The sequence below is a fragment of the Aricia agestis genome, chromosome 6 (assembly GCF_905147365.1).
Source record: "Aricia agestis chromosome 6, ilAriAges1.1, whole genome shotgun sequence".
NCBI lineage: Eukaryota > Metazoa > Arthropoda > Insecta > Lepidoptera > Lycaenidae > Aricia > Aricia agestis.
Window position 1 is genome coordinate 16,515,568 of NC_056411.1, and position 15,119 is coordinate 16,530,686.

Consider the following 15,119-nt stretch of genomic DNA (forward strand, 5'->3'; position numbering starts at 1 on the left):
TGACTATTCATCGTAATGGCACCAGTACACAGTAAAAAAGTGCACTATCCCGGTCAGCGGTCGGTGACGAACTAAACAATGGCCGATTTTGTTTGTGTGAACACCACACGCCACGCTACGCCACGATTCCTTTGAAGTGTGCCCAAAAGGCAAAAAACCGACAACTCCCCGATTGCGCGCCACGATTGACCACTGTCCGCCATCATATACCATTACTCCCTGTACACAATGGCGATGGCCTGTATTGGGCCAGCATGGGCCATTGTGTACTGGGGCCTTTAGATTTGACTCTTTTTCGATAAGAATCATCATCATGATGATCATTTCTCAAAATGAGAATTATAACGCAACACTATAGGTATAATATACAGCTCGACAAGGCTTTAAATGAACGTGGGTGACATTGACGGGAGCGCTGCTAGTGAAGGAGAACTGTCAAACATCTGTCAAAAATGACGTTTTTGTATGATAGAAGTATAGGTTTATGGATAGAAGCATAGACATAATAGCATTATAGGTTTATGGATAGATGGCTGTATGGGCAACGCTCCCTTTGTCTGTCCCGACCGGGACGAATTAACAAAAAAAAAAAAAAAAAAGGTTTATGGATAGAAGCGTTTAGTTCCTTTTCTCGCCACGTTCACATAGAATAAGAACGTTAGAAAAGGCATTCCATACAATCGTCAGCGCGAAAATGTGTCACCCTCGAAATTGGTGAGCTCACTCATCTGAGAGCAGTGTGCCTTAGGCATAGACATAATATATATTATGTCTATGGCCTTAGGACGCGGTAACAGCCGGACGTGTTTAATTCAATAATTAGCGCGTTGTTTTTCGCTACATTTTGCTCCAGAATGTCGTCATGTGCCTTCCGACAGTGCAGTAACATTAAATTAAGAAATTAAAAAAAAAAACCGCCAAACAACTTTAAAAAGTAACGAAATAATATATTTTACTGACTTTAAGTTTAAATAATTCCTAAGTGTAAAGTGATATTTTAGTTCATAATTATTGTTGTCACGGTGTGTCGGGGGACCGCCAACAGTGTATTTTGCATTATGTATCGCCATGTCACTGATTGTCCCAATTCAGTTCGCTGTGAACTGACCCTTAAACTATAATGTTATGTGAAATCAAACATCTACATAAGCGGTCCCCCGACACACCTTGACAACAATTATGGACTAAAATATCACTTTACACTTAGGAATTATTTCAACTTAAAGTCAGTAAAATATATTATTTCGTTACTTTTTAAAGTTGTTTGGCGAGGGTTTTTTTAAATTTCTTAATTTAATTTTATTTCATGCTTTTTAAATTTGTGTTCGTTATAGTGCAGAATAATTCCTATCAACAGGATCATGTTATATCCCAATGAATACCATCTACGAATGTCCTTTTGGATGAGGCCGTCAATATGAGTCCAAACATGAAACCTTCACTTTAGGTTCATATGGAGCTCGGATCCTATAGAATCCAGGTGATGCTGCAGTAGCAGCATCCAAAAATTTACTGTTTATCTACATCTTACTAGTTGTCGCAATTAAAATGAGCCCAAACACGAAACCATTGCTCTAAGTTGGTGAGGAGTTGGGTATCCTATTGATTACCAGGTGATGCTGCAGCACCAGGTCAACTTTCCATCGGTCACCATCAAAATCATTCCACCCGTTTGGATGCTACGATGCCACAGACAGACAGACAGACAGACAGACAGACAGACAGACAGACAGACCGACAGACAGACCGACAGACAGACACGTCAAACTTATAACACCCCTCTTTTTTGTCGGGGGTTAAAAACGAGGAATACAAATAAAGCCAAAGGTGTAATATTTCACACGTAATTACTAAGATTTTATTAATATACGAGCTTTTTCCCGCGGCTTCGCTCGCGTTAAAAAGTATTATTATATACAAACTTTCATCCCCTATTTTGACCCCTTGTAGAATTGATCAAAATCCTTTCTTAGCGGATGCCTACGTCATAACATCTACCTACATGCCAAATTTCAGTCCGATCCGTCCAGTGGTTTTGGCTGTGCGTTGATAGATCACCATGTCAGTCAGTCACCTTTGAGTTTTATACATATAGATAAATAATTGTCTTCCCTACGAATAATAAAAACTAAGGAATCGTAACTCCCATACTATTACCGTTTTAAATTTGGTTCCTTTTGATCTGTCATGTAATGTCAGCCTAGTACCGCTCAAGGTCACCTAAATATTGCAAATGTATTAAAATGTGTACCTAAGGTACACTTTTTTGACAAGTATTGTGGAGCATGTTATTTGACAGAGTTACTTTTCCTTAGTTTTTATTATTCGTAGTGTCTTCCATTTTAAGAGAAAAATCAAAGCGAAGCGTAAAATGAGCGAAAGAGAAAGTAGTATATGATGTTACTGTAAGACAAAAAAGGACGACAATATTTTCTCGATTCGATTAAAGCGTAAAATGAGCCAAAGAGAAAGTAGTATATCCTATTACTGTAAGACAAAAAAGGACGACAATATTTTCTCGTTACACATTTTGCATGCAAAATGCAGTTTTGACGGCATACGTCGTATCTAAGTTTTTTGATATCATTGCACGTTCATATTTGATTTAAATATATGATATTCATATAAAGTCTTGTCGAACTGTAGACTCGTCACACGACCACGACGCCATTTTGTTATGTATATTACCAGTATACTGGCCTAATCGCTTAGGCCAATGATCGCTTAGGTTTAAGATATTTTGATTTATGTCACACTTGACAGTACACTGATATTTTTTGGAAACACAACCAATATGTAGTCAGTGATGCCAACCTGCAGATAATTTCAGATCGGTGATGGTGTGGAATGTAAATGTTTATCCTTAAAGGGCCCATTCATGGCAGGACTGCACGGCAGTCATGCCGTGAATGGGCCTCACTGATTGGTTCACACTCGGTGTGTCCGGACTCCGGCCGGCAACACCGAGTGTGAACCAATCAGTGAGGCCCATTCACGGCAGGACTGCCGTGCAGTCCTGCCGTGAATGGGCCCTTTTACGCCATCTGGTTAGGATTGTTATTTAACAATCCTAGCTTAAAAATAAAATTAAAAAATGTAAATGAAAATCCCTCATTGAAAAGAATAATAACCATAGACTTAATATAATTATAGGTTTATGATAATAACATAGTGGTCTATGTATTGCTTTAAATGGCCAGTGTCAATTATTTCTCTCACGCAAGAAAAAACAAACATGTCAATTGTCATGAGTCATCTGTCAAAACAAAATGACTAGTGTCGGCCATGTTGCTTAGGTTTGAGAAATTCTCAGTTTTTGATGAAAATAATCTTTAGGTGTGGCATATTATTTATGTGATTGCGTGTTGAAAACCAAACTAAAATCATGTCTGCTACATTAAAGCCTTATTTAACGGCTGTGCGACACACATTAACTTCAGCAATGTGCTTGGAACACTTTTCTTCACAAGTTGTGGAGCGATACAACAAACCAGAAGTTGAAGTCGGAACCAGCACCGAATTATTGTTAAATCCTGTAATTATATCCCGCAATGCCAACGAGAAAGTGCTAATCGAATCCTCAGTCAACTCAATAAGAATTAGTATCATGATAAAGCAAGCAGATGAAATTGAGAAGATACTGTGTAAAAAGTTTATGAGGTTCATGATGATGAGGGCGGAAAACTTTATAGTCCTGAGGAGGAAACCGGTCGACGGCTATCACATAAGCTTCCTTATCACCAATTTTCATACAGAACAAATGTATAAGCACAAGTTAGTTGACTTCGTCATATATTTTATGGAAGAGATTGACAAAGAAATTAGTGAAATGAAACTAGCTGTAAACGCTCGTGCTAGAATTTGCTCAGAGGAATTTTTGAAACGATTTTAACTTTTTTTACTTTCATGCACAATATTCAAAATTTACTATGCATTTCGTTTTTGTACATTTCGTAAAATATTTGTTATATAAGTGATTCAACTGTTCATTGTATTTTCTTTAAAATATGAAACAGATTAATTGATGATTCCATTTATGTTAAGTAAAACAGTATTCTTTATTTAATTTCTAAGTAATCTTAAATAAATTGTTTATACTAATCATTGTGTTTGGTCTATCTTCTGCGAGGTTAATATTAATACATAAAGCATAGCACATGCAAGTCAAAATTATAATATGAAGGTTACAATAAATATATTAAGGTTACAATCAAGAGACAAGCAATATCACATTCTAAATAGTTTATTTATAAAAATGTTATCACCCAAGTAAACAACTTATGTATATGAGTCACTGAGTTCTTATCTCTTTAACTTTCCTGTCCATTTGGTTGAATGTACAATATTAAGTTAAATTATATGATAAACTGTATAACTAATAACAACCACACTACTAATTTTTAGATTTGGCAGTGCGCAGAGTAAATCCTTCGCCTTTGAAGGCTTGGAATGGTTCTGATGGGGTCTCGTCTTTTGCATTAGCAGTTTTATAGTTCCTTATAAACCTCAGTGTTCCGACAACATAATCATAGTCTGGGACACCACGTACATAGGGCTGAAAAAACAATAATGAGTTAGTATTGATAATCCATACCCATATTAAAATTACAAATGCGTCATGAGAAAAGTATTAATGGTTTCTATGAGATATGTGCATGCACAAAGTTATAGTCAATCTATCTTTAATGTTAAAAATGACTCAAAATATTATTATGACTCATAAGTCATTAGTAATTCCTGGTTGGCTTGCCTTACTTAAAACAAAAATCAAATCAGAAATAGATTTCAGAGTGACTTACCTGTCTTGGATTAGATGCTTGCGGTTCAGAGTCACTTTCACTAGTTAATTTTTTCTTTTTCCCATCTAGTCTGTTACCTTCTCCTTTAAATGCCACGAAGCCAGCTGGTTCAGGCATCATAGATGCTGGATCCTCATCCATTGTAACATCATCATCACCATCAGCTCTAGACATATGATCTTCTTCTTTATACCCAACTGGAGCAGCAAATTCCACCTACAAGAAATATTATAAATACAGCATAATAAAAATTACTTGTAAGTAACATTTTGACCATATTTAGGATAACAAGTAACAACAACCATTTGAAAACCTCTTACTTACATGTCACTAGACCAGCCAGGACAGTAACTACGAATATTTGCAACATAAAGATTTTGATTGGTATGAAATATGGGTAATAATGATCCATTTTATATTCCTGTTCTTTTTTTTCGTAATTTTAAAACCCTAACAAGTTAGGTTACACAAATATAATTTAATAACTTACATTCATATCACACTCAATTATTTTAACTGCATTTCCAGGTTTTGTCTCCAACACGCATAACTCATATACTTTGGAATTGTATTTGATAGCAATAACATCTCCAGTTGTCAGGCATGAAAAATTTCTCAGACAATTTTCTAATACTGAAATCAGACATACATAATACAATATAATTTTTACATAGAGGCTAGGAAACATTATTTTTTATTGAACAAGGTTTGTATGTTTAAACACTGTGCAACAAATCAAAACAGCTAAAATATAAAAATACCTGCTTTTGGATTTGTGATATCAAGAAAATCTTCTGATAATGGCTGAAACTTGGAAAATGTGGCCACAGGCAATGACACACTCTCTATTTGGATTATAGCTCCTTCTTCTAGCACTAAGTTGGCCATCATCTGTATAGAGTACAATTTGTTAGAAATCAAGAGAAATTAGTTAACACCTCCATCGTGGGTATCGCAGAAACAATAGATTTTCAATTGTTATGCAGTGGCAGTCAGCTGCCATTAGTATCAATTTAAATAGTTTGTTCCTGGAAAATGTAAACCTTACTAAATCTAATCAAGTAAAATGGCATTTACTAAGTTAGGATCCTAATTGGTGTTCTAAATCAGAAGAAGTGTGGCTTCTGATTGGTGAAATCAGAAGCTTCTAATTAGTCTTCCTTTTAGGATCCTAATCAGGACGTCTAAATTTAGTAAGGTGGAATAAGCCCTTTAGAGATGAGAAAACAGCTCATATACAAAGACTTTCTTACCCAATGAGGCAAATAAACTTTCCCCTCATCTGCGACAAACTCAAGAACCCCACAGTGTGTAATTCTTTTGGTTTTTTTATTTGTCAGCTTAAATATCATTGGGTATTCAATGTTTAATCTCGTCAATGACTCCAGAGCTGATGGTGGCATAATAACTGAAACAATTTTTTAATATTAAATTTCTGGCATGAAAAATTGTCTTTGTTATAATGTATTTCCGACTTACTTTTTCCTCCCCTTTCAACGTCTTGTCTCTCATTACCGGGTAACATAGATACAGAATAACATCGGTAGGTCATGTTAAAAGGCCTGGAGATCTCGTGAAACATGTTAAATCCAAACTGAAACTTTAAAATATTGAATTATTCGCATTTATGTTTTAATATGAATCGTTCATAAAATTATTTCAATAAGTCTTACCATCTTCACCAATTTTATATGATTTATTGGGCGAAATAAGTAATTTTATCTTGGTAAACAATAATATTAAATTTTTATTCTTATTTGCAAATCATTCACAAATATCACAATTTACTTCTAAAATCTGTGATCACAATATAGGTACCAAAATAAAAAACACGAAAAATTTGAAGAAATTGAAAATTGACAACTCATGACAATTGACAAATGACATTGACATCTGTTTTCCAATGAGATAGTGCGTGTTCTTGTAATGTATTAGTGTAATGGACGTCGTTACTATTTGGATTTGCTGAGATTTGATTGGATTCCGAGATGTCAGATCGTATCGACTAGCATACTGGGACGAGCAAAAATAGTGTTTTCCGTCATACGATCTTCAATCAATGTCGATAAAATACGATTTTATCAAGAAGTAATGGGAAATTTTATGCCTTACATAAAGGGGGTAATTTATAATTGTTTCTAGCTTAATCACATTACAATTTTAATATAAATAGGACATTATTAATTATTATTATTATAAAATTATATACGAATGAATGCGTAAACGGTAAATACAAGGTACATATAATTGTCAAAATTAAGTGCCTGATTAATGATTACTTAAATTTGAGTTAATCGCTGTGGTCGGTGGTCCATGCCTGGAGCACGGACCACAGCGATTAACTCAAATTTATAGTCCGTCAAGAAAGTGAAGAAATTAAAAAGTGGTAACATCGTTGTGTCATCCCTTTTTTTCTTAGATTGATTTGAAAGGGATGACACTACGATGTTGCCACTTTTTAATTTCTTCACTTTCTTGACGGACTATAACAGAAAATATCGTGCGAGGTATATAATTTATATAATATAATTCTATATTATGTTACTGTGCTATAGATCATTTATAGCCTGTCAAGAAAGTGAAGAAATTAAAAAGTGTCATCCCTTTCAAATCAATCTAAGAAAAAAGGGATGACACTACGATGTTGCCACTTTTTAATTTCTTCACTTTCTTGATGTCAGACTTTAATTTGCACCATATGGCGGCTCTCGACATAGGCGAACGCGTTGGCCAACGCGTCTGCAGACGCGTTGGCCCAATGTGTAGAACGGGCGTTCGCGCGTTGGCCAACGTCTAAATACCTACGGCCAACGCGCGAACGCCCGTTCTACACATTGGGCCAACGCGTCTGCAGACGCGTTGGCCAACGCGTTCGCCTATGTCGAGAGCCGCCAATAGCCAAATCTACTGGATTCGAATGTCCGAAAAATCGATTCCACAAACACAACCACGATTTATAGTTCTATCTCTTTCTATTCCACCTTTCATACGATTTCATTTCACAATTCAGTATTCACTTCATTCATTTGTGTATGTGGCAGCTGTGGGTGCATTGTTCATATTTATTACAATAAAATTAAACGTACCAATTTATCATAAAAAGCTTCATGTAGAATCAAAATTAAATAGTGAGTTAAATTAATTAATTGAGTTACGATGTATTTATTGTGATTCGGTCAATAAAATTGGTTTCCGTTGAAACATGAATGTGCGCCATGTTGATTGTCAAAAATGTTATTCGTATCAATCAAACGGTAGTGAACTAAAATTGTGATATATTTTCAGGCTTCGCAGTTTTTAAAGAACGCTGCTTAGGTGATATCGTTTAATTTGTGTTAAATAAAGCCGCAGCCATGGCGCAAGTTTTGCCGATACGTTTTCAGGAGCATTTACAGGTGAGTACGCCCATCGACTTTTGTCGGATGCGCTGTTAGCGAATCCTCAGGTTAGCCAACTGGGCTTCAACGTTCAGTAGATTCTTTAGCATTTACCTTCCTCCGAGTTGAGATTCGGCAGGATTCACGCATGACATTGCGCAATTGTAGGCTGACATACACCTCCCCCTTTCCGATAGGACCGAGTGCCGGTATTGATTTGTTCTATTTTTTTATTAAACGTTGGCTATTTACTATTTCTTACTAACATCTAACACAGATATCCTAATCTGAACGCAATATCGTTGCTAAACAGCTTTACGGAAAAGCTGGGTGTCAAATATTACCATTACCTATAGATTATCAATACCCTTACTTCTTAAAAAAAATACAATATCCTTTGTTACTTAGGTATATATTTTAGCAAAATCCATACAGTAAAATTTTTTAAGGGAAATTTTTACATTTTACCTTGGTTTGTACTTTATTGCTCCTAGACGAAGAAAATAATCCTGGAGACATTTAAGTATCACAGTACATTTTATTCTTAATTTTTATTAACGCCTAAGACAATATCATTTATTATTAGAGAGATAATAATTGATTTAAAATCCAGTTTTGTTTCTGTGGGCCCTTAGAGTCAACATATTATTATACTCAACAATTTCAATAGCAAAATTGGAATGCATCTCGATTCTCAACAGCCATATCACAATGTCCAACTCCATTTTTTTTAATTATAAGCAACTGTGCTGTTAAAATTAATGTAAGTTCCAGCCTAAAAATAGAAAGTAGGATAAAATAATGATATACAATAATATGTTTGTAATTAAATTATAGCTACTATGCTATATATTTTCTGTTACGATGCTTTTTACAATCATTGTCAGACTAAGCAATTTTATCCAAACCTGACTGAATTCAAAACTTAAAAAGTCTATCTTGTTTGATAACATCTAGTTAAACTTTTCTTGGATACATTAAATAACAAAGATATCTTATGTGACTTACTACACACTAAACATTGTTTTAAAAGAAAAAGATAGAAAAAAATTGATCACAAATTGAATATACACAGCTCCTCTGATTTCAGTCCAATAAAATTTAATTTAATTTTAAGTAAAATTATTGATTTTGATTTTGATTCTTTTTTCCATAATATAATACAAAATGTTTTTTCCAGCTCACAAGCATAGGGATCAACCCAGCTTCAATATCATTCAACACTCTCACCATGGAGTCTGACAAGTTCATCTGCGTCAGAGAGAAGGTTGGAGACACATCTGAAGTTGTGATCATCGATATGGCAGATCCCACCAACCCCATACGTAGACCTATCAGCGCCGACTCGGCCATCATGAATCCCGCCAGCAAAGTCATCGCTCTAAAGGGAAAGGCTGGAGTGGAAGGTAACTATTTATGATGTTTAATCCCTACTAATCTATACTTATAAAATTACATGTCCTGACTGACTGACGGACTGACTGATTCATTATGGCTGAGCAAAAACTGTAAAAGTTACAGCCACGAAATTTGGTGAGCAGGGTTGTTTTATTAAGTAGACACCCACTAAGGAAGGAATTTTGAAAATTTTAGCCCGAAGGGGGTGAAATAAGGGTTGAAAGTTTTAATGAAAGTCCGTCATTTCTTGAGTTAGAAACATGAAACTTTATTTTTGGGTTACTGATTAAAAATTAATGGATACGTATTTAAGCGTTTTTGGAAATTCTACCCCCAAAGGGGGTGAAATAGGGGTTGAAAGTTTAAATGAAAGTCCGTCATTTCTTAAGTTAGAACAATGAAAGTTTATTGACATTTGCGTTTGACGTTTGCTTAAATAGGGTCTGTTTTTACCCTTTGTATAAGGAACCACAAAAACAAAAAAGAGAAAACTATCCATCTTTGTTATTATACTATGTTAACGCGGATGAAGTCGCGGGCAACAGCTAGTATATTATATGTTTGTCAGTTATTCTCTCTAATTGCCTGCCTCTTATGCCTCTTCACCATTAACTTGGTGACATATTTTAGTATGGAGATTGATGATTGATGGAGAAGATGAATTTGCATCGCCGTGTCGGATTAGCAAATTTGACGGATTATAGAGTACTCCATATATTATTTTTACATATTGCAATACTTTATAATCACAATGTTAAGGTTTTAACTTTTATCTGAACTACAAATGATTTTAGGAAAATGATTTGTAGTTCAGATAAAAGTTAGGTATTTATCAGCAAGCTGTAACCATAACCGTTGCATGCATTGTAACAAAAAAAAAATGGTCCTAAATAAAGATTGGGCAAAATAATATTTCAGTACCTAAATTAACCAGTGATAGGCATGTCGGTTTACAAGGCACCAGCAAAATTTTTATAGCAATGGGATCATGTCCCTACCATCAAAATGGCAAAAAGTTATCGAACAAAAAGGCACCTTATGTACTTTAGTCAATTGTAAATAAACTTTATAAAAAAACCTTGTGAATTTTTATATAAAATGCGAATAAACTTTTTCCCCAAAATAATTACAGGCAAGAAAAGCAGATTCCTTTTATAATAATTAATAACTAACTAATTTAGAAAAGTGTGTTTAAATTGGAATGTTCTTAAAAGATGCAAGTAATTATATGCCAATGGGCAAGTAGCCAAGTTAGGAGGGCCTAAGTGGCGTCAGTGCAGTAGGATCGCCGTTGATTGACATATATTTTCGGCTTATATGGGATAAGGGGCGTCCATAAATTACGTAATCCGTTTTTAGTGTTTTTGACCCCCTCCCCTACGATGCCTTACGTCATTATTGGATGTCCTTGCCGTTTCTCTAAGGGTTAACCTTACTTACACTTAACAACAAAAATCAATTTGAATCACGTTATGTATTTTAAAATGATATTTTAATTTTCTCTCTGCTATTGGGATTTTATTATGGGCTTCGTGATATTAAACGGTAATTGAAAGTAGTAGTAGTGTCTTTTTAGTGCAAAAAGTTGATTGTTAAAAATGATAGAAAAATCCTATCTTGTATTCATCAAGAGCATAACATCTTTGGTGGTCTGAATATTTATGCTTTGTTCAAACCTACTAAGCGACTGCGAAGCGGGAGCGTCAAGTTGTCAAATGGTTTAAAAAAAGAAGTCTAGTTCAAAACACACATTTGACAACTTGACGCTCCCGCTTTGCAGTCGCTTGGTCGCGTAGGTTTGAACCATAAAGTTAATATACCTAGCGGAATAGAGAAACAAAGGCCTGAGCAAGAGAGATGTCACTATCAGTAACACTGCGTGGTAAAAAGAGACGTGTGATACATGACAGCAGCAATCTTTTTTTGACGTCCAGTCGGCACGTATATATACACTTAATTGGAATCTCGGAATCGGCTCCAACGATTTCCATGAAATTTAGTGTATAGGGGGTTTCGGGGGCGATAAATCTATCTAGCTAGGAATCTTTTTTAGAAAATGTAATTTTATTCGTGTTTGTACCGAGCGAAGCTCGGTGAAATAGCTAGTTAACTTCATGGCAAACAAAGCATTTCTGTTTAGGCTTCTAATGCATGTAAGAAATTTCATACAGATTATTAATTACTCTGATAAGGCGTGGGATGTTACTTGATATAAATATGAAGTAATGTTATAAAATGATGTAGAATAGAAACAAAAGATTTTAAAAGTGAAAGTAAAATTTCCTAGCTGGTTGCAGCTACTGATGAGGAACTAAGCTAAAGTCTGGTGGCCGGATAGACGAAAAATGTGTACATAGACGGATTGCTGCATCTCTTTCATACTCATATGAATATATTGGTATCTCGCTTCCACAATAATTTATATTATGTTATGTAAGCTATTATTATTTATTAAGTATGTACTGTTATTTTTGTCCATGTGTGTAAGAGAGATGAATTTCTCTCTGTTCTGCAACTTGATACATACTTAACTTTTTAAATATAGTTTCTTTTCTATACTTCTCATAGCATAAAAATACGTGTGGCACTCGGAAGCCGGAGATATATATCGGGGCATTATTGCATAGCTCAACTTATACAATTACAATTCTCATACCGGCATAATATGTCTAGTCACACGCACAAAAACACCTTGCTGAAGTCTGACGAACTGAGTCGACGCCGCACCGCTTTGCCGTCGTGTGCTGTGTGGTTGGAGTGGGAGGGGTGTTAGGTTTATTTTCGTTACGGAATTTTGATTCGGTCGCCGCGCTCAAAGCCCGCAACCGCAAAAGACCAATATCGCAAAATGTTAAAAATTAACTACAAACCTTTACATCATCACGTGGAAACAGGTTGGGCTACTTTTCCGTGCGACGGGTGCAATGTCTTACTACATGGACATTGTTTACACATGACTACGTCACGCCTCCCCACGACCTTATGACTCACTCACAAGTAACAACTCATAAGTCATGTCACTCATGACATTTTTTACAGTTACATTATTTTAAATTAACGAAAACCAAACAATAACCAAAGCAATAAATAAATAAAAATTGTTTTATTTCCGAATAGATTTGTAACAAATGCTTTCAGAACGTTGATACTAATGGTGCCTAACACCGGTTCGGGAACTATATATAGAAGAACCGGCGTAAGAAACTCGCACGGGGTCCCACTTTTTACCAAAAAAGTGAGGAAAAAATTAATCTTTTTAAAATAAAAATTACAAATGTAACTTAAAATTATACAATGACTCGACAACATTTTAAGTCGCGTTTGTTTGTGTAACTTGAGATGGCCGGATATAATCTCACAAAAAGTGAGATTCATAGTCCCCTTACGGCCGTTCCCAATATTTGATCTATCTCTGGTTTTGCCCTACTAGAGATAGGAATAGCTCACATTAGACATTAGAGACATATATTTTATGTCAATTGTGAGCTATTCCTATCTCTAGTAGGGCAAAACCAGAGATAGATCAAATATTGGGAACGGCCGTTAGGGGCCATACGTTGATACGTCACGCGATTACCCCCCCCCCCCCCCCTGTCACAGATAGTTACGTTGCTGAATGAGACCCCCCTCCATAGTGTGATGTCACAAATTTTAAATTTACAATTTTATATCTTAAAATAACCACCTTGATAATATTTTAAATTTCGCTATACAATTTATTACATTTAAAATGTGACGTCACAAAACTTAGGATCCCTCCGCCTCTTTGCCACACTTCGTCGACCCCCTACCCCCTTCCCTTTAGGTGTGACATACTTTATGGATGATCCCTATAGAATGATCATCTGGAGAAGAGAACTGGGAAAAAAATTCGTTCTAGGCGTCACCCTTTTTTAAACACGTACTAGCTTTTTTTGTGTCAGGGTCATCAACTCATCACATTCCATATATTATGACATAAAAATATATAATTATTTATTTATTGTTCTTAATTCAGAAGTATTAGAGCCAATATGGCGAAAAGCCAAGCTGAAACTTGGATGCGGGCGTTACGTAATAGAGTATGCCTACAGAAGTATGAGCTTCGAACATCTAATAACTTGTCGCAATCATCACAATGCGCGCCGGAATGTTTGACCTCTGTCCTTTAACGTGGATGCTTCTATTTTTAGAAATATCTAAAAATAGCCTTAGCTAAAATCGAGTGATAATAATCACTCGATTTTAGCTTAGGGAAAGAGCTCTTTTCGTCTTCTTTGCTCTCAACTTCTCATTCAAGATTTTTTGTGAATGTTGGGAAAAAGTGACACATAGAATGTCTGACATTTTATCTCTAGTAAGCAGGTCGGCTATACAAAAGCTAGGTTCCCAGGTGCGCAGTTCACAAGATAACTCTCTTTTGAAATGGCCAGTGCCCACCCGATCACCTTTTATGTCAATCAAGTGATCAGCCAGCTGCCCTAACTTGAAACAACACTTTTTAGGATTCCGTACCCAAAGGGTAAAAACCTACTACTAAGACTGCATTGTCTGTCCGTCTGTCTCCAGGCTGTATCTCAATAAAGAATAGCTAGACTTCTGAAGTTTTCACAGATTGTGTATAATTATCTGTTGCCGCTATAACAACAAATACTAAAGACAAAATAAATTCAATGTTTAAGGGGGGCTCCAATACGACAAACGTGATTTTTTTGGCCTATTTACTCGGTAACAATAATGGCAACAGGTAGGCACTTTAAATTTTCACAAACGCCTTAATTATATGTGTCCTTATAATTAATAATAATATTTAAATAAAATAAAAAATTAAGGGAGGCTCCCATATAAAAAACACAATTTTTGGTCTATTTTTGCTCTATAACGGTACGGAACCCTTCGTGTGCGAGTCAAATTCGCACTTGGCTGATTATTTATTCTAAAGCGGGATCATACCCACGGCCTCCGCGACTAAAACCAAGCTCTAAGCCACTGGACCACGAATACACGCTTGCTGGTACATGGGAGTATCTAGCTCGCTGTCGACATTTAACAAGGAAGCACATTTTCTTGTTATTCAGGGCGTCAAGTCCACGATTGCATCACTATCAATACTCACCATCAACGGTATCAACCATTGTTGGATTAGTCACAACTTACAATTGCAGATTGCTTTTATATTGGAGCAGGGCAAAAGTTCGATTACGTAAACGCTAAGTAGATCTAAATTCTTAATATTTTAGGAGATAGTCTGTTTTGAGAAAGATAGATAAAATTGGTGTACGTGAAATATTAATTAGTTTCTAAGTTTCCCTTGACTCCGTAAACGCATAATTAAATCCTCTAGCTATTTATTGGAATAAAAGTAGCATATTATCAAACTGAACCTATAGCGATGAAATCTGTGCCCAATTTAATTAAAGTCAGTCCAGCAGATTCTATGGAACAGATAAAAAAAATCAGACAAAACGGTGAAAATGAAAGGTAAAGTTCCGGCCGCGTGAAAAAAATATCCCGCGGTAATCGTACAATTTCCAGCGATCAAAAGTAGAAATATCTGGGGAAGGGA

At 35.6% G+C, this 15,119-nt stretch overlaps 3 protein-coding genes across 4 annotated transcripts in view; 2 read left to right on the forward strand and 1 right to left on the reverse strand.

Moving 5' to 3' along the window:
• Window positions 1-3,275: 3,275 nt before the first annotated feature.
• LOC121728034 (actin-related protein 2/3 complex subunit 4) lies at window positions 3,276-4,101 on the forward strand. The gene has a single exon (XM_042116132.1). The coding sequence runs from the start codon at window positions 3,386-3,388 to the stop codon at window positions 3,890-3,892; it is 507 nt and encodes a 168-aa protein (XP_041972066.1). The 5' UTR covers window positions 3,276-3,385; the 3' UTR covers window positions 3,893-4,101.
• Window positions 4,102-4,227: 126 nt separating this feature from the next.
• LOC121728033 (ubiquitin fusion degradation protein 1 homolog) lies at window positions 4,228-6,597 on the reverse strand. Its single transcript, XM_042116131.1, has 7 exons — window positions 6,473-6,597; window positions 6,279-6,399; window positions 6,053-6,207; window positions 5,561-5,690; window positions 5,290-5,432; window positions 4,800-5,015; window positions 4,228-4,555 (listed from the first exon to the last, which is right to left on the reverse strand). The coding sequence occupies exons 1-7, from the start codon at window positions 6,473-6,475 to the stop codon at window positions 4,394-4,396; spliced, it is 930 nt and encodes a 309-aa protein (XP_041972065.1). The 5' UTR covers window positions 6,476-6,597; the 3' UTR covers window positions 4,228-4,393.
• A 1,214-nt stretch (window positions 6,598-7,811) lies between these two features.
• The window catches only part of LOC121728032 (clathrin heavy chain), a 43,319-nt gene continuing 36,011 nt past the window's right edge, over window positions 7,812-15,119 (forward strand). For both annotated transcript variants that reach the window (XM_042116129.1, XM_042116128.1), the window contains exons 1-3: window positions 7,812-7,927; window positions 8,085-8,194; window positions 9,357-9,582. In XM_042116129.1, the coding sequence (XP_041972063.1) occupies window positions 8,153-8,194; window positions 9,357-9,582 (268 nt within the window). In that variant the 5' untranslated portion in view covers window positions 7,812-7,927; window positions 8,085-8,152. The remainder of the gene's footprint in view (window positions 7,928-8,084; window positions 8,195-9,356; window positions 9,583-15,119) is intronic.